This window comes from Neofelis nebulosa, chromosome 1, assembly GCF_028018385.1.
Source record: "Neofelis nebulosa isolate mNeoNeb1 chromosome 1, mNeoNeb1.pri, whole genome shotgun sequence".
Lineage (NCBI taxonomy): Eukaryota > Metazoa > Chordata > Mammalia > Carnivora > Felidae > Neofelis > Neofelis nebulosa.
Window position 1 is genome coordinate 65,972,857 of NC_080782.1, and position 20,489 is coordinate 65,993,345.

At 39.8% G+C, this 20,489-nt stretch overlaps 1 protein-coding gene across 2 annotated transcripts in view; it reads left to right on the top strand.

Annotated features, from left to right (window-relative positions):
• Positions 1-403: 403 nt before the first annotated feature.
• FAF2 (Fas associated factor family member 2) overlaps positions 404-20,489 on the top strand; it is a 78,734-nt gene continuing 58,648 nt past the window's right edge. The window contains exon 1 of one of the 2 annotated variants that reach the window (XR_009260166.1): positions 404-533. Coding sequence is in view for 1 of the 2 variants with exons in the window: in XM_058724034.1 (XP_058580017.1) it covers positions 471-533 (63 nt within the window). In the remaining variant the exon portion in view is untranslated. The remainder of the gene's footprint in view (positions 534-20,489) is intronic. The other variant, XM_058724034.1, reaches the window with a different exon arrangement.

A 20,489-nucleotide genomic window follows, 5' to 3' on the forward strand; every position in this document is an offset into this window, starting at 1 on the left:
TAAAGGAAGCAATCAGACATCAAACAGCCGATATTTCCAAACGGCACAATCTCCTAAAAAATATTCAGGAATATTGGAGACTGTGGGAAGATGGTTAAGAAGCAGGCGAAATCGGCCAATTGGCGTTCGGGAATTTCCGCAGCTTCTCGAGGAGCACTCGGTACCTCTCGGCTCTTTGCGATCTATTCAGAAGTCTTTGGGTCTCCGTTTGGCCGGTCTGTTCGCCGCCTAAATCGTAAGGGCGACTGGTACCGACAGTCCCTCGGCAATTTCCGGAAGCGTTCGGTATTGGCCCGAGAGTGGCGCCCTCTGACGGCAGGAACTGTCACCACGGGAACCCTCATGCTGCGCCAGTAGGCGCAGGCGCAGTTGCGCGCCGGCGGCCCGTTCAGAGCGGACGTGGTTGCTACTGAGGTCACTTCCGGCGGGTGACGGTGCGGACGGGTCAGAAGCGTAGAGGCGGCGGCAAAATGGCGGCGCCTGAGGAGCGGGATCTAACCCAGGAGCAGACAGAGAAGCTGCTGCAGTTTCAGGTAGCAGCGAGTACTCGGTGCAGCACATGCCGCCACGGGCTGGGGAATGGGCCCCTAGAGGAGCCCAGAAACCTCCTCAGATTGGGCCCGAGATTCTTCTCAGACCAGCGGCGGCCCCCTCCCCCCAGACGCCAACTGCCCTGCTGCTCCCGGCCCCGAACCTCTGTCGGTCCCCGGCCTTCCAGCCAGGGCTGCGGCCCTCTCCTCTCCCTTCAGCGGGTCAGCTTCCCTGGTTTCCCTTAGCGGCACCTGTCCTCAACTATCTTTCCCAGTCCGGCTACCCGTCGGACCTTCTCCGCCCATCGACTCTAGACCTACCGAGATGCTTAATCCCCACCAAGGAGTTGGCCTCGTTTCGGGTCTGTGGAAAACCTACCAGCATCCCATGCTATTTCTGCAAATATTTATTGATGGCCTCTCGGGTGCCTGGTCCTGTACTGGGCGCTCTGGTGGGGGAGGGGGCAGACCTGGCCCCCGTGCCCTAAAGGTGTGGGAGGACACCACGTAAGGAAACAATGCAACATTGTAAGTGTCATCAGTGGCTTCTGACTTGGTTTATTACCCTGGGCTTATTCCTGGACTCCGGTTATTGACTGTGCTTGAGGTGGGTGGTAATTTGCAGAAATCTGCCTCCTTTTAGTGGTTGTCGTGTTAAGAACTTTTGGCACTAAGCACTTGTCTCTGACCTGAAGAATCTGGGTGGGTACCCACCAGGGTGGGTAACCTTGTCTCTTTATTACCATTATAATGGATACCAGTTTCCTTGTTTCTAAAATACTTATCTTAAAAATGTCTACCCCCTACGGATGTTGTGGAGATCAAATGAGTTTATGGATATATGAAGGGCTTTGTAAACTGAAATGTTGCTAAATGGTATTGCTCCTATTAATCATTATTTAACTTAGGATAGAATTAAAGTTAGTGGTACACTTATTCCCGAATAGAAAATGGGTTAAACATTCATTAATTCAGCAATATTTACCAAGAACCTTAGTGCTTATGCACAGCTAGTTCAAATACCATTTATTGAGTACTCATGATGTTGTAAGTACTGTGCTAAACACATGCATAGCATGCATGATCTCATTTAAGACAACAACCCTGTGAGATTCATGCTGTTAACAATCCCTGTGTCGCAGATGAGCCATGGGGTTTAAGAAGTAACATACTTTGGTTACACAGCCAGTAAGTGGTGGTGTCAGATTTAAAGCCAGATCCCTCTTTCCAAAACCGTTTCTGATCTCTTGTGTGCTGTACCACCTGTGTACAGCCGAGAGTGGAATGCAAATGCTGTGATATTAAGTCTTTGGGGAAAAAAAAAAGTTACTACTTTTTTTGTAATTTCTTTGATTAGATTTCACTATAATTAATTTTGAGGTGGGTTTTCTTTAAATTGAGCAGTGGGTTGGAAGTGTATAATAGAAAACTATTGTAGAAATAGTTAACATTTGGGGCACGTGGGTGGCTTGGTCGGTTAAGCGTCCGACTTGGGCTCAGGTCATGATCTCACGGTCTGTGAGTTCAAGCCCCGCGTCAGGCTCTGTGCTGACAGCTCAGAGCCTGGAGCCTGTTTCAGATTCTGTGTCTCCCTCTCTCTCTGCTCTTCCCCTGTTCATGCTCTGTCTCTCTCTGTCTCAAAAATAAATAAACGTTAAAAAAAAAAATAGTTGACATTTGATTGGAGATTTGAGTAAAGAAATTGAGGACAATATAAATTAGAATGAATAAACATCAGACAACCAGCTTCCTCTTCCTAGTAGAGGGTAGGAAGGTAACCATGTAACTTATCCCTTACAACGCTTTAGGGGTAAGCTCCCAGATTAAGTGTTATGAGGTGATTTGAGTTATATGTCATGATGTACTTAGTCTCATAGTGGCAAGACATGAATATGTGGTAGTATTTCTGAGGTAAAGTACATAGGTACCTCCATTTTGTCTTCATTAGACATTTAAATCAGTAAGAGGTGAGTAGTAGATTAAAGCTATATTAAAATTGCTTTATGAGGGGACCCTGACTGGCCCAGTCAGTAGAGCCTGCAACTCCTGATCTCAGGGTCATGAGTTCAAGCCCCATGTTGGGTGTAGAACTTACTTTAAAAAAAAAAAAAAAAAAAAAAAAAGATTGCTTTATGAAATTGGATTTACTAAGGCAAATGCATTTTGCATTTATGTGTTCCTTAAACAGTTCCTGGATCAGGTTCATCATTCAATTGCCATTAAACATTCTTTGAAACTTAACTAGGTGCCAAGCATTATACTAGGTATTTAACATACCTTAACTTTTTAAAATCTCATAATAACTCTGTAAGGAATTAACCCCCATTCGTTTTGTAAATGGAAATTTAGAAGTCCATACCCATTACCACCTTTTGTATAACCTATTGGAGGAGCTGTGTGTGTGTGTGTGTGTGTGTATACACATATACACACTCACGTATACATATACATATATATATACACATACATGAACAATGAGTATCCTGCAGTATATTAGTGCTCATAGTGCAATATGGTATAAACAAAGTGCTGTGGGAATTAGGGGAAGGTTAGGAACATTGATGGAGGTGGGAGGGAGAGAAGAGAGGAGGATGACTTAGTAGTTAAGCATTTTTTGTATTTATTATGCCTTAGGCATGGTGCGAGATAGTTTATAACTATTGTGCTTAATTCTTGTAAAGTGCCATAGATGATGTGGCTGCTCCTCGGTGAGGAAACACATCTATTGAAGTATTTGCTTAAGTTCATTAAGCTATTAAATAGTGGAGATGGAATTAGAAATCTAATTGGTCTGGGTCTGGACTTCAAGGCTGGGCTCTTTCCACTGTACTTTGCTAATTTTGAAGGAGGAATAGAATTTCAACAGGTGGTAGGCAGAAAGATGCTCGAAGCTGAGGAAATGGCTTGAGCAATGCATGAAGATGGAATAGTGTGGAGTGTTGCTGTGATGGATTTAGAAATCTGGAAGTGAAAAATAAGATTGGGAAGGTGAATTGGAGCCAGATTTTGGAGGCCTTTCAAAGCTGTGCAGAATTAAATTTTAATCTGTATACATAGGGAGCCATCACAGGTTTTTTCAACTAGAGAATGGGATAATACTAGGTTTCAGGTTTGCTTCACTAGCAGTGTGGAGCGTGTGCTTGGAATATCCATAGGAGTTAGGACAGAAAAGGGTGGTACTGCTGGGAACTAGTTCTCAGTGTGTTGTTTCATTTGATATATTGAAATTAGCAAAAGTAAAATATTTTAGAAATCTTAGGTTTCCTCTATTTCACTTTTTTTGTGACATGTGTTTTGACTGAACTCCCTAGGGTGTATTTATCATGCTTCTCAGTCTGATGTTTTCTTAGATTTTTCTAGTTATCCTTTTCTCCTGTTTATTTTGGAGCCAATTGACTATGAATAAAGCACACATTTGTTTCAAGCTGTTCCAAATGGAAGAGAATAGGTTTTAAGAAGAGTTAATGCAGGGGCACCTGCGTGGCTTGTTCGGTTAAGCGCTTCAGCTCAGGTCATGATCTCATGGTTCGTGAGTTCGAGCCCAACGTCGGGCTCTGTGCTGACAGCTTGGAGCCTGGAGACTGCTTCAGATTCTGCTCATGCTCTGTGTGTGTGTGTGTGTGTGTGTCTCTCTCTCTCAAAAATAAAATAAACATTAAATTTTTTTTTTTTTTTTTTTTAGTAAGAGTTAATGCAGGTATGGGTAAGGTTACTGGTATTGAAATCCACTTCCCTAAATTTCCAAATATAACAGACTCCTCTAGTGTCTTGGTTTACTGCTTCTAGGTTGCTGTTTGAACACCTGGAGAAAGATGACCTGGACAGATTCCAAATATAACAGACTCCTCTAGTGCCTTGGTTTACTGCTTCTAGGTTGCTGTTTGAACACCTGGAGAAAGATGACCTGGACAGAGAGAAGGGATTAAAGGAGCTATATGCATGGCCAGTGGAAGAAGAAATTATCCTTTTCTGCTTTTGTACAGGAATAAGAAATTTCTGTCCTTTTAAATGAATATTAGGGTTGATCTTTGTTCTTTTAAATTATAGAAAGTTAAGCCTGAACTCTGGGCTGTAGAATCAAGCTTATAATTCATTTTGAAAATCTCTCGTTGGCTTCATCTGACTCTTTATTACCTAAAGGAAAAAGAGTAATATGATGCTCTTTGTTCATGTATTTTTAAAAAATCATAGAGTGAGCTGTTTGAACTTTTTGCCAGGGAATTTGGTATTGTAGGAAAGCCATGAGCTTGGAAACTTGGGCAAACCTGAACTAGCTGTTCAGTTTAGCTTCTAATGAGTTCTGTGACCTAGGGCATGTTCCTACTTTTTTAAATCTTTCCTCATCTATAAAATAGGGATACTGTTCCCCAATTCACATTGATTTTTGTTTTTTATTTTTAAAAAATCTCCCAGGGGCGCCTGGGTGGCGCAGTCGGTTAAGCGTCCGACTTCAGCCAGGTCACGATCTCGCGGTCCGTGAGTTCGAGCCCCGCGTCAGGCTCTGGGCTGATGGCTCAGAGCCTGGAGCCTGTTTCCGATTCTGTGTCTCCCTCTCTCTCTGCCCCTCCCCCGTTCACGCTCTGTCTCTCTCTGTCCCAAAAAATGAATAAAAAACGTTGAAAAAAAAAAATTTAAAAAAAAAAATTAAAAAATCTCCCAAATAGTGCATACTTTTTGCAAGTCAGCAATGTAAAATTGTTTAAAAGGGTAATTAAATCTCATCTCATTCCCCCTCCTCATTCCCAGTTTGTTGTGTGTCTTTGTATACTTTTTTCTTCTCCATATACAGATATACATGCTTAATGTATATGCTAACTTACCCTTGACTGTTTAGTTGGAACAGATGGCTTCCATTTCCTAATATGTTCTCTGTAATATGTCCCAAGTATTTCTGCTTTCATCAGTTGAGTTGTACTCTTAACAGTTGTGTTTGCTACCATACCATTGTGTGCTGGTTATATTTGTCATAAAAATATGATACAGAAACCAATAAAATATCAGTGCAGGAGTTTTTATCTGAAACCTTTATCTGACAATTAACTGCTTTGGGGAAGGTCTATAGGGTCAAGTTGCTGAAAAACAGCTGTTCAGTTAGGTGAGGGCAAAACAGGTATAAAGATAACTCTGGGAAAAATCACTGAGATTCAGTATTGTGCCCTTTCTGCTTGGCAAGTGTTTGGAGTTCTTGCACTCCAAGAAATTAAATCCGTGTCTATGGCTATGATTTATGCTAGAAAGCCTCCAAAGAATGCCAGTGGACCCATTTCCCTTTTTTGTTTTTAAACGTTTACTTTTGAGAGATAGAGACAGAACACGAGCAGGGGAGGGGCAGAGAGAGAGGGAGACACAGAATCTGAAGCAGGTTCCAGGCTCTGAGCTGTCAGCACAGAGCCGGATGTGGGGCTCAAACCCACGAACCATGAGATCATGACCTGAGCCGAAGCTGGATGCATAACTGACTGAGCCATCCTGGCACCCCAGTGGACCCATTTCCTAAAGAAAAGGGTAGGCTTTCGTCAAAAGATTGCTGCATGAATGTGTGTGCTTTATGTTTTAAATGAAATAAAATAATGCGTGGAATATTTTTATTCCCCACTTTAAATGACTTAAAAATTTTTTTAATGTTTATTTTTTGAGAGAGAGAAACAGAGCATGAGTAGGGGAGGGACAGAGAGAGAGGGAGACACAGAATTTGAAGCAGGTTCCAGGCTCCAAGCTGTCAGCACAGGGTTGGGTGTGGGGCTTGAATCCACAAACTGTGAGATCATGACCTGAGCCGAATTGGACGCTTAACCAACTGAGCCACCCTTAACTGACCTATTCTCGTTGGTTAAGAGAGTCTGCTGTCTTTGTCTTAATAGAGGTAGGATCGTATTATAATTTTGAAAGTCAGCACAGCATAGTAGGTTGTCATGAAGACTGGCTGTGAAGTAAGACAATCTGAATTTGAATCCTGCTTCTCCAGGTATTAGCTTTGTGATCTTGGGCAAATTACTTAACCTTTCTGCCTTAGTTTCCTTGTCTATGCCCTTACTGTATTACCTCATAGGGGTTATTTCAGTAATTAAATGTTAATATATCTAAAATATTAAGCACTTGAATGTTAAACATTATTAAGGTTAATACTTTGTGGGTTTAAAAAAATTTTTTTTTAATGTCTGTATTTTTGAGACAGAGCATGAGCAGGGGAGGGGCAGAGAGAGGGGGAGACACAGAATCTGAAGCAGGTTCCAGCTCTGAGCTGTCAGCACAGAGCCCGATGCGGGACTCGAACTCACAGAGTGTGAGATCATGACCTGAGCTGAATTCGGACGCCCAACCAACTGAGCCACCCAGGCGCTCCTATATTTTGTGGGTTTTAAAACATTGGGGGACAGTCAGGTTGGTTTCGTACAACTAATGCTACAGTGAATATCCTTGTATATAAAATTCTCAATCAACTTTTATTTATTAGTATAGTTCTAGGCACGTATACAACAGTTAAATATAATTAGATTAAATATAATCTAGGCACAGGATACAACAATTAAATATAATTCCTACCCTTGTGGAGCTCACATTCTAGTTGAGGAGACAGAAGAATTAAAGTAAATAAAATATATAGTATGTTAGGTGGCTATAAATGCTGTGGAGGGAAATTAATAGGGAATTTTGAGGAGGGCATTTAATTTTTTTTAAGTTTATTTATTTTGAGAGGGGGAGGGCAGAGGAAGAGGGAGAGAATAGGCAGGCTCCACATTCAGCACAGCACGATCTCAACCTTTAGATCACTCCTGAGCCTGTATCAAGAGTCTGATGCTTAACCAAATGAACCACCCAGGTGCCCCGGGTTTTAATTTTAAATAGGATTATCGGGGCACCTGGGTGGTTCAGTTGGTTAGGCGACCGACTTCGGCTCAGGTCATGATCTCACAGTTTGTGAGTTCGAGCCCCGCATCAGGTTCTGTGCTTATAGCTCAGAGCCTGGAGCCTGCTTTGGATTCTGTGTCTCTCCCTCTCTTTGCCACCTCCCCCCCCCCCCCCCCCCCCCCCCGCTCACACTCTGTGCCTCTCTGTCTCTCAATAATAAATAAACATTAAAAAAATAAAAAAGGATTATCAAGGGATGACCTCACTGGGAGTGTGTTAATTGTGTGAAAATCTGGAGGAAGTACTAAACAAATGTGGATTTGGATTCCAGATAGAGGGAATAAGGCATACAAGAGTCCTAAGGCATGGCCTCAAGAGACCTTGTCCAGGAATGGCCAGGAGGCTAGTGTGGCTGAGAGAAGGAAGAAGAAAGTAGTAGGAGAGGGGTGCCTAGGTGGCTCAGTTGAACGTCTGGCTGTCAATTTCAGCTCAGGTCGTGATCCCAGGCTCGTGGCATCAGACACTGTGCTGAGCATGGGGTCTGTTTAGGGTATTCTCTCTCTCTCTTCCCCTCTTTCCTTCCCTCCCTTCCCCTCTAGCCCTCTCCCCACTTGTGTGCTATCTCTCTAAAAAAATAAAAAAGAAGAAGAAAGAAAATCGTAGGAGTTAGGGTCAGAGAGTTGAAGGAAGGGCTAGTTCACAGATGGCCTTGAGGCTACTGTAAGGATTTTGGCTTTAACTCTGAAGCAAGTTGGGTAGACATGAGAGGATTTGTGAGGCATGAGAGGTAGTGACGACAGGATTTATGATTTATTAGGGTTACCCTAGCTGTTTTCTTGAGGTTAGCCTGAAGGAAGAGAAGGGAGGAGTAATGGGGTGCCTGGGTGGCTCAGTCGGTTAGGCGTCCGACTTCGGCTCAGGTCATGATCTCACAGTTCATGGGTTTGAGCCCCGCATCAGGCTCTGTGCTGACAGTTCAGAGCCAGGAGCCTGCTTCGGATTCCGTGTCTCCCTCTCTCTCTGTTTCTCCCCCACTTATGGCTCTGTCTCTCTCTCTCTCCTTCAAAAATAAATAAAAACATTAAAAAATTTTTTTTAAAAAGAAGGGAGGAGTAAGGAGACCAATTAGGAGATTTTTGCAGTGATGCATAACTGCTTGGACCAGGATGAAGTAGGAAGTCATGAGGAGTAATTGGATTCGGAATATATTTTGAAGGTAAAATGGATGATTTTCTAAGGGATTGTATATTAAGTGAGGGAGAAATTAAGGATATCTCAGATTTTTGACCTAAGTAACTAGAAATGGAAGAGTCATTAACTGGGATAAGGAAGGCTATGGGAGGAGCACATTTGGGTGTGGGGCGAGTTCAGTACCTCAGTTTTGGTTATGTAAAGTTTGAGGTTTGTATTAGACATCTAAGTGAAGATGTCTAACTGGATATATTAGTACTTAGTGCAAGAGAATGATCTAGGCTAGCAATACAAATTTGGAAATCATCTACATGTAGATAGTATTTAAAGCCCTGAAACTGTTTAGATTATCTGTGGAGCAAGAATACATAAGAAAATTTGAGATTTGAAGGTGTTTTTGTTAGTAATGTCACTTAAACATCTATTGAGCATTTACAGTTGACTCTTGAACAACATGGATTTGAACTTATAAGTGGATTATTTTTAATAAATACAGTACAGTATTGTAAATGTATTTTCTATCATTTTCTTAATAACATTTGCTTTCCCCTAGCTTACTTTATTGTAAGAATATAGTATATAATGCATATAAACCTACAAAATATGTGTTAATCAGCTGTGCTATCAATAAGGTTTCTTTTCAACAGTAGGCTATTAGTAGTTAAATTTAGGGGAGTCCAAAGGTCTCGATTTTCAACTGCATAGAGCTTGGTCCCCCACCGTCCATGTTGTTCTGGGGTCTACCGTACTCTATCCAGAGTGCTCTAGATTCATTGTGTCATTGATTCCTTTCAAAAAATAAATGGTGTAGGTTCTGGTATTGGTGAGTAAACTAAGATCTGTAGGTAATTTACCTAAGGTTAGTCGTGACAAGCTTAGATTTGAATCTAGAATTCTGGATTCTTTCTCTTCTTTCCTACCACCTGGCACTGCCTCTCCAGCCCTAAGTGTTGATTTGTTTTCAACTATAGGTAAATGAATAGGGTCAATAACAATTGCTATGTGGTAGTTTTAAGAAAGCAAACACAGCAAAGGAAGTCAAAACTATGATTCTAAATTCAGGACATCATCACTCATGATAATTCTCTTAACCTCTTCTACATAAAAGTGGACTTTTTAAAAGTTATTTATTGAGAGAGAGAGAGAGAGAGAGAGAGAGAGTGTGAGTGAGTGAGGGAGGGGCTGAGAGAGAGGGAGACTGAATCCCAGGCAGGTTCCACGCTGTCAGCACAGAGCCTGACATGAGGCTCGAACTCCCAAACCATGAGATCATGACCTGAGCTGAAATAAAGAGTTGGTCACTTAACCAACTGAGCCACCCAGGCACCCCAAAAGTGGACTTTTTAAGGAGAAAGAGAAGAATCTCCAAAAGTGGGAATGAATAAATGTAGGCATCTCACTTCCATACCTACAGATATGAGAGAGAAAATGGGAGAGAGAAGGCTTCAGAGGAAGAAGTATCTTCAGAGAAAAGCCAAGTTTCAGTGAGAACATGAAGGTGAAGGAAGTGGTCAGAGATGTAGTTATGGATGTAGGGGATGTTGCTGATATAGTAGGGCTTTTATTTCTGTAGAACAGAATCCTAAAAATGTGTTACTTGGTCTAAATGTACTTTGTACATTTTAATAGCTATCGGTAGATTATTTTCTAGGGAGTTTTGGCAGTTCACACTCTGACCAAGAGGATGTGAGAGGACCTGTTTCCCCACACCACTGCCAGCACTGGATAGTATCTTTTTGAAGTTTTGTGGATTCAGTTAAAAATTTTTAAGCTTCTCGTTTTAATTTGCATTTGTAGTGGTAGTGGTGTTTGTAATTTTTGGTTTTGTTTTTCAGTCAAGTTTGAATAGCTAATGCAAACACTTGTTTTAACCTATTTCTAATAAGAAAGAATAAGGAACATCGGAGACAAGAACTGACTTATGAGCCTCTATTTTTTTAAGAGCTAGCAGGTATCTCCAGGTATGGGGAGTTTGCTTTCTGGCCAAGTTGGTTGCAGAATAAAAGTGCTTATTTTACTATTGAATTCCATTGTTCCATAAACTCCTGATTAAGCTTCTAATGGCTATTTACAGTTATTGTGTAAATTGCCTGTCTATCCTTTGTTCATTTGCTGTAGGATTATTTGACATTTTATTATTGATTTGTAGTTCTTTATATAAAAAGGGATATTGGTCATGTATATGTATAGCAAATATTTTTCATGATATCTATCCTTTATCTCTGATTTTGTTATCTTTTCACTTCCATTTGTTAAATTGCTCACTTTCTTCTAGAAGAGATTATAGGTTAGCTGAATAATCCATCCCTTCCCCCAGTCCTTTTTATCATACTGTATTCTGTTTCACCAACCTGTCTGCTGGTACCACTACTGAATTAATAACAATAGGCTTTATATTAAGTTTTAATATCTGAAAGATAGGACTCCTTCCCTATTTTTTAAAAAATTATTGGTGGTGTTTGCAAGCTTTTTTGTATACAAAAATTATTTTACATACAAAAATTTATATGATTATAGATGGTATATACAAAAATAATTAAAAATCGTTTTGTGCAGTTGTGGGATTATTGGAAGTGCATAACATATGTATATTAATTTGGGACTGGTTGACATTCAGGAACATGTACATCTCTTTATTCATATGTATCACACATCCTTTAAAATATTTTTTGTGGGGTGCCTGGGTGGCTCAGTTGGTTAAGTGTCTGGCTCTTGATCTCGGCTCAGGTCATGATCTCACAGTTTGTGAGATCAAGCCACGCATTGGGCTCTGTGCTGATAGTGCAGAACCTGCTTGGGATTCTCCACCCCCTTCCCCCCAAATAAATAAGTAAACTTAAAAATAAAATATTTTTTGTAACTTTCTTTATCTAAATTTTATATGTTCCTTATGAACAAATCAGGAGACTATAGATGCTGGAGAGGATATGGAGAAACAGGAACCCTCTTGCACTGTTGGTGAGAATGCAAACTGGTGCAGCCACTCTGGAAAACAGTGTGGAGGTTCCTCAAAAAATTAAAAATAGATCTACTCTGTGACCCAGCAATAGCACTGCTAGGAATTTACCCAAGGGATACAGGAGTGCTGATGCCTAGGGGCACTTGTACCCCAATGTTTATAGCAGCACTTTCAACAATAGCCAAATTATGGAAAGAGCCTAAATGTCCATCAACTGATGAATGGATAAAGAAATTGTGGTTTATATACACAATGGAATACTACATGGCAATGAGAAAGAGTGAAATATGGCCTTTTGTAGCAACGTGGATGGAACTGGAGAGTGTTATGCTAAGTGAAGTCATACAAAGAAAGACAGGTACCATATGTTTTCACTCTTAGGTGGATCCTGAGAAACTTAACAGAAGACCATGGGGACGGGAAGGAAAAAAAAAAAAAACAAGGTTAGAGAGGGAGGGAGCCGAAACATAAGAGACTCTTAAAAACTGAGAACAGGGGCGCCTGGGTGTCTCAGTCGGTTGAGCGTCTGACTTCAGCTCAGGTCACGTTCTCACGGACCGTGAGTTCAAGCCCCGCGTCGGGCTCTGGGCTGATGGCTCAGAGCCTGGAGCCTGCTTCCAGTTCTGTGTCTCCCTCTCTCTCTGCCCCTCCCCCGTTCATGCTCTGTCTCTCTCTGTCTCAAAAATAAATAAACGTTAAAAAAAAAAAATTAAAAAAAAAACAAAACTGAGAACAAACTGAGGGTTGATGGGGGGTGGGAGGGAGGGGAGGGTGGGTGATGGGTATTGAGGAGGGCACCTGTTGGGATGAGCATTGGGTGTTGTATGGAAACCAATTTGACAATAAATTTCATATTTAAAAAAATAAAATAAATTTTATATGTTCCTTATTAAATTTATTCCTAGGTATTTTATAGTTTTGGTCCCTTATGAATAGAACATTTCTTTATTTCTAAATGGTTACTAATAGAAATGCTATTGAATTCTGTACATTTATCTTAAGATTTTGGATCTTTTATCTAATTTCTTAATGTTTTATGATCATTACTAATAGTTTTCTAGTTTGGTCTTTTGGGATCTTTTTGTTTTATAACAGTTTTATTGAGCTATAATTCACATACCATAAATTAACCCTTTTAAAATACACAATTAGTATATTTACAGAGTTGTGCAACCATTACCACTATTTACAACATTTTTATCATCCCCAAAAGAAACCTGTGCCCATTAGCAGTCACAAGGTTCATCAGTGTTGTGGCCTGTATTGGTACTTCATTCCTTTTTATGGCTGAATAATAGTCCATTGTGTGAATAAACTACATTTGTTTATGCATTCAATGGGCATTTGGCTTGCTTCTACATTTTAGCTATTACTGCTAATGCTGCTATGAATATATACAAATATTTGTGTGGACATGTTTTCATTTCTCCTAATAGTAGAATATCTGGGTCACATGGTAACTCTGTTTAACTTTTTGAGAAATTGCCAAACAGTTTTTCCTAAGCAGCTACGCTATTTTCCTCACCAGTATTGTGTGAGGGTTCCAGTTTCTCCACATCCTCACTAGCATTTGTTTTTTCTTTTTTCTTTTTTTATTAAAAATTTTTTTTTAATGTTTATTCATTTTTGAGAGAGAGACAGAACGTGAGTGGGTTAGGGGCAGAGAGAGAGGGAGACACAGAATCTGAAGCAGGCTCCAGGCTCCGAGCTGTCAGCACAGAGCTGAGCTGTCAGCACACAGCCCAATGTGGGGCTCGAACTCATGAGCCGCGAGATCATGGCCTGAGCCGAAGTCGGAAGCTCAACAGAAAGAGCCACCCAGGCGCCCCCTCACTAACATTTGTTAATCATCCATCTTTGTAGCCATCTTGGTAAGTGTGAAGTAGTATCTCGTTATTTTGATTTGCATTTCCCTAATGACTAACATGATGAGCATTTTTCATGTGCTTATTGGTCATATGTCAGTCGTCTTGGAGAAATATCTATTCAGATTCTTTGCCCGTTTTTTAAATTGGGTTACATGGCTTTTGGGTTGTAAGAGTTCTTTATATATTCTGATACAAGTCTTTTATCAGATATATCATTGGCAAAAATACTCTCCATTCTGTGGGTTGTCTTCACTTTCTTGATGGTGTTTATTGAGTTTTAAATTTTGATGGAACCTGATTTATTTGTTTTACCTTTTGTTGCTTGTCCATTTGGTGTCCTATCTGTATCTTTTGGTGTTTTACATATATAAGGTCTGATCTGTTTTTAGTTAACAGATGTGAGGTAAGGGTTCTATTTCATTCTGTTGCATGTGGGTGTTCAGTTTTTCTGGCACCATTTATTTAAAAGACTATTCTTTTCCTGTTGAATGACCTTGGAACCCCTGTTGAAAAATCAGTCAGCCATAATTACAGATTTATTTCTGGACTTTCATTTCTATTCCTTTGATCTGTATTCTTATGCTAGTACCACACTGTCTTGACTGTTGTAGTTGTAAGTACAAAATTAGGAAATGTGAGTCCTCCAACTTTGTTCTTTTTCAGATTTATTTTGGCTATTCTGGGTCTCTTTAATTTCCAAATTGTTAGAATCACCTTGTCAATTTCTGCAAGAAAAAAAAAAAAGGCAGCTGAATTTTGATAGGGATTGCTGTTTAGTCTGTAGATAAATATGGAGAGGATTGCCATCTTAAAAAAAATTAAGGCTTTAAAAAAATGTTTTTATTTGTATTTGAGAGAAAGACAGCGTGAATGGGGGAGGGGCAGAGAGAGATGGAGGCAGAATCTGAAACATGCTCCAGACTCTTGAGTTGTCAACACAGAGCCCAACATGGGGCTCAGACTCACCAGCCATGAGATCATGACCTGACTTGAAGTCGGAGGCTTAACCGACTGAGCCACCCAGGTGCCCCTTAAGTCTTCTAATCCACGACCATGGGGAGTCTTTTTTTTTTTTTCTTTAGTCTTTCTCAGTGATGTTTTATAGTTTTTTGTGTACAAGTCTTGCACTTTTTTTGTTAAATTTATTCCTAAATATTTTACTGTTTTTGATGGTTCTGTGAAAGGAACTGTTTTATTTTTACATTGTTCATTGCTAGTGTATAGAAGTAGAATTGATTTTTATATGTTGATCTTGTATCCTGCAACCTTATTGAACTCATTATTCTATTATTTTTTTTTTTGTAGATTTCTTGGGATTTCTTATATACAAGATCATATTATCTGTGAAAAGTTTACTTCTTTCTTTACAGTCTGGATGCCCCCCCCCCTTTTTTTTTCTTGCTTAATTTCCCTGTAAAATGTTGAATATAAGTGACAAGAGCAGACATTCTTTATTATTATTATTATTATTATTATTTTTTAGTTTATTTTAAGAGAGAGAGTGTGTGGGAGGGGCAGAGAGAGCCAGAGAGAAAGAATCCCAAGCAGGCTCTGCACCATCAGCACAGAGCCTGATGTGGGGCTTGAACCCACCAACTGTGAGATCATGACCTGAGCCGAAACTGAGTCAGACACCCAACCGACTGAGCCACCCAGACACCCCTAGAGCAGACATTCTTCTTGTTCTTTATCTTAAGGGGAAAGCATTGTCTTTCACATTATCATTTTAGCTGTGAGTTTTTTTCATATGTACTTTATTAGTGTGAGGAAGCTCCCTTCTGTTCCTAGTTTAAGTTCTTATCATGAAAGGGTATTTTGAGTTCTTAAAAGGATTAAATGAGACAATGCATGTAAAATGCCTGATGCATAGGTACTGTGTGGACCCAGGCCCCTCAGTGCCACACATCACCTCCAGAAGCTGGAAAAGTAGTCCCAAGGCTCAGGGTCAATGCCAGCCAGTGACTTCAGTCTTACAGTGGCCAGCACACCCTCAGCACTCAGAGGAGGGAGAGCTTCTTTCTAACTGCCCAAACCTCTCCCAGCCCAAATGGGCTCTGATCACGTTCTGTCCTATCTCAGGACATAAAAGGGGTAGGCTTCCACCCAATCCTGGAGAATGTTCAATTTTTCACATGTTCTCTTCTATTTCTGTTTATTTTTCTGGGGAGTATTTAATAAAGGGTGGACTTAAGAATTTGCAAAACTGTTGTCCCTTTTAAAACTTGGAAGTTAGTAGATAAGAAACACTTGCCTAGTAACCCAAAATATAATTGAAGGAGTAGAAGTCCTTTCAAAGAGGATATAGAAAAGATTTTACATACAGAAGACTTGTCTTATATTATTCAAATGTACAGAATTAAACCTGCGATTTGAGAATTAAAAGTGTTGACAATAAAATTTTGTAGAATTTCTTCACTTAAAAATTCAAATTTAGGGGCACCTGGGTGGCTCAGTTGGTTGAGCGTCCAGCTCTCGGTTTTGGCTCAGGTCATGATCTTGCTGTTCTTGGATTCGAGCCTTGAGTCCTTAATGTTAGTGAGGAGCCTGCTTGGGATTCTTTCTCTCCCTCTCTCTGTCCCGCCGTCACATGTACCTGCTCTCTCTCTCTTCTCTCGGAATAAATGAATAAACTTAAAAAAATTCAAATTTAGCTTACAGTGTTAGTATCCTTTTTCTTTTCTTGAAACTTATTATTTTATTGTTAATGAATCCCCTTCTATGACTATCATAAAGCCCAGGCTGGGTAAATGGTAATGAGTCCTGGAGGTGCTACATCCATCCAGCTCTGGACTTTCTGGTTATGAGCACTGTCTTCTCTCTCTACCTTGGCTGAAAACCCAGACTTATGAGGCCTTAGTTTGCCTCCCTATTCCCAGAAGATGCCAAAGCCAACTGTGTAGGAGGCTTTTTCAAAGGAGAAGATGACTTTGTATTCCCAGAAGACAGACCCTCTACTTTACTTTATAAGACAGATAACATCCCCAAACCATAGACAGGTTGGGACCAGTGTTAGTATCCTTAAACACATTTTCCACAAGCTTAATATTAATATATTTCATTAGTTGTTACTTAGCCTTTTGACATACAAAATGAAGACATTCTAATTCTCTCATTTCTTCTTTATTTATTAATAGGGATTCCTGTATAAAGATATATTCCTTCATCTGTTTAGTTACACTGAGTTATATAGTATATGTATAGTAAAGTCAGGATAAGCATTTGATGCTTTCAGTTATTTAGTAGTTTTTAAATAATGAGTTGATTTCCTAGCATCCTCCAAAAGTAACCAGTGAGGTTTTTAAAAAATTGAGTATTGGTATGAACTCTTGAATTTAAATATATTTAATGTATTGTAACTTATTGCTATTGTGCTTATTGAGGCTCAGATTGTGCCATCTTTGACAATTGTGAGTTTCTTTAGTTTGATTCCTGATGACTTTTTTTTTTTTTTTTTTTTAAGAGAGAATTCAATCAGGGGAGAGGGGCAGAAAGAGAGAGAAAGAATGTAACCCAAGCAGGCTCCCCACTTGAGCCCCCCCTATCCTGGGATCGTGGCCTGGGCTCTATCCCACCTGCCCTGGGATCTTGACCCGAGCCCAAATCAAGAGTTGGACACTCAACCAACTGAGCCACTCAGACGACCCCTGATGACTTTTTCTAAATCCTAATATTTACACAATTTATTTTTTCAGAGACACAGAAGAGATTTTCCTTTTGAGTTTGTAAGAGCCTCGTATTTTTGTTCCTAAGTAATTTTGTCTTATTGCCATGGTCCCAGTAATTTTTGATAGTTGTTTGGCTTTCTGACATAAGATGTTTCAAACTCATCTTGAGTAAGTTTTAGAATTTATGCCTAGATCTAGAATTAGCCAGTTCTCTAAAAAAGCTCATTTTTGGTGGGGAAGAAATAATATTTAGATGCTATAGGTCTTAGAGTTATGACTGCTTATTGCTATTGGGTTGGTCTAGAACTTTTTAGTTGACAGAACTCAGAATACATATATACACAGACACACAAATATATTTGTATTTATTTATTTCATAATAAAACAATTTGATATTTCCAGATCAGATTGAGGGCTACCAATTCAAATTCAGCCCTACACCTTACCTCTCTGTCTTCTTTCTTCATGCCAGAAACATCTTAAATTTTTTTTTTTTTTCAACGTTTTTTATTTATTTTGGGGACAGAGAGAGACAGAGCATGAACGGGGGAGGGGCAGAGAGAGAGGGAGACACAGAATCGGAAACAGGCTCCAGGCTCTGAGCCATCAGCCCAGAGCCCGACACGGGGCTCGAACTCACGGACCGCGAGATCGTGACCTGGCTGAAGTCGGACGCTTAACCGACTGCGCCACCCAGGCGCCCCATGCCAGAAACATCTTAATGAGACAACATGATTATTCCTTTGCTTTATGACATAATCAGCACTTAACTTTCTCAAAATAGCAATACTCATACTAGCAGCAACAATATGATTATGTAAAATAATTTAAGTCCCTGTTTTTACAGGATGTATTGTCAGTTTAGTGTTTTAAAGTCATTTGGGATAGTTTATTGTTATGCCACCAACTAGGTACATTTATTTCATTTTAGCTTCTAATGTTTAGGGATTGCTGCTGCTTTTCTTTTTCTTTTTTTTTTTTTTAAATTAAAAAAAGTTTTTTTTAAGTTTATTTATTTTGAGAGAGTGTGAACGTGACCATGGGAGGGGCAGAGAGAGAGGGAGGGAGAGAGAATCCCAGGCAGTCTCCACACCGTGTGGAGCCCGATGTGGGGCTCGCACTTAAACTGAGATCGTGACCTGAGCTGAAATCAAGTTGGATGTTTTTTTTGTTTTGAAGAGTCAGACACTTAACTGACTGAGCCACCCAGGCACCCTTGCTGCTGCTTAAAAAAAAAAAATTGTCTTGGAAATAGTTATGAATATATATTATACATATATAATGTAAACATAAATATATTTATGAATATGTTTTATAAAGAAATTGAACTTCTATTCCTTTCTTATACTTTGTTCCTTTCTGCTACAGATAAACTTAAAATTTTTTTTTAATTTTTTTTTTTTTTTTTTAGAAGGAGAGAGACAGAACATGAGCAGGAGAGGAGCAGAGAGAGAGGAAGGATAAACTTAAAATTTTTTAAAAACTTTATCTTTCCATTGTTTACTGTGTGTGTGTGTGTATATATATATATATACATGTGTATATATATATATATGTATATATATATATTGCTCCCCCTTTTAAAAAAGATAAACAGTAATATACATTACATACTTTTTTCTATCTTATTTTTATATCTAATACCTCCTGATAGTCTTGCATAGCATTATAGGGAATTTTTTCTCTTTCATTCATAGCTGTGTGCTAGCTCTATTGTATGGATAGCTCCTTGGTGATGGACATCTGGGTTATTTCTCATCTTTTACTGTTACAAATAGTAGGGCAGTAAGTAGCCTTATTCATGACTTTATTTTTTGCTAGTGTGTCTCTGGGATAGATTCCTAGAAAGATTTCTGGGTCAGAGGGTTAAATGCTTATGTATATGCATATGTAACTGTTATATATTGCCAAATTTTCCTCCATGAAGATTGGACCATTTTGTGCTCCTACTAACAGTGTATGAGGCAAACTCAGTATAGTTTTAATTTAATTTTCTGTTAGTTTGTTGTTCTTTTTATTCTCTTCATTTCTATTGATGTATTTATGATGTGTTTACTTTTAAGAGAGAGAGACAGAACGTGATTGGGGGAGGGGCAGAGAGAGAGGGAGACACAGAATCTGAAGCAGGCTCCAGGCTCTGAACTGTCAGTACAGAGTCCAGTGTAGGGCTCAAACTCACAAACTGTGAGATCAGAATCTGAGCCAAAGTCAGCCGCTTAACCGACTAAGCCACCCAGGTGCCCATCTCTCTTTTTTTTATAAAAAAAATTTTTTTTTTACATTTATTTTTTTTTGAGAGACAGAGTGCAAGTGGGGGAGAGGCAGAGAGAGAAGGAAACACAGAATTTGAAGCAGGCTCCAGGCTCTGAGTAAGTGGTCAGCACAGAACCCATCACGGGGCTCGAACCCACGAGCCAGAGCATGACCTGAGCCGGAGTCGGACACTTAACTGACTGAGCCACCTAGGTGTCCCTGCCCCTTCTCTATTTTTAAAAACTATATATTAGGAATGTTAACCTTTGTCCATGAAATAACTTGTAAATATTATTCCTAGGTCTTTCCTTTGCATATGGTGTTTTATTGCCATATAGAAGGTTTTTTGAGGGGAAGGGCTGTACTTTCAATATTTCTGTAAACCTGGAACTGTTCTAAGAAATAATGTCTTTTTTTTTTTTTTAATTTATTCATTTATTTTGAGGAGAGTGTGTGCACATGGAGCAAGAAAGAGGCAGAGAGAGAAGGAGAGAAAAGAATCCCAAGCAGGCCCCACGCTGTCAGTGTGGAGCCTGCTGCAGGGTTCAGTCCCATGAACTGTGAGTTCATGACCTGAGCCAAAATCGAGAGTGGGATGCTGAACCAACTGAGCCACCCAGGCACCCCTGAAACATGTTTATTTTTGTTCGTTTGTTGGTTTAATTTTAGTGGGGGGGGGGGGTAAGGGCAGAGGGTAAGAGATTTGTAGGCAGACTCCACACTTAGTGTGGAGCCCAGTGCAGGGCTCATTCCCATGAACCGTGAGATCATGACCTAAACTGAAATCAAGCATCAGATGCTCAACCAACTGAGCCACCTAGATGCCCCAATAATGTCTATTTTTTTAAAAAACTATTTTTCCTGCATCGCCTGGGTGGCTCAGTCGGTTAAGCGTCCGACTTCGGCTCAGGTCATGATCTCATGGTTTGTGAGTTCAAGCCCCACATCAGGCTCTGTACTTACAGCTTGGAGCCTGGAGCCTGCTTCGGATTCTGTGTCTCCCTCTCTCTCTGCCTCTCCCCTGCTTGTGTTCTTTCTCTCTCTGTCTCTCAAAAATAAATAATGTTAAAAAAAACTTTTTTTAACTATTTTTCCTTACTGTTTAAGATGCTGCCTTTATCGGTACTAAATTTTTATATGTAGTTGGGTGTGTTGTTTCTGGATTTTCTTTTTT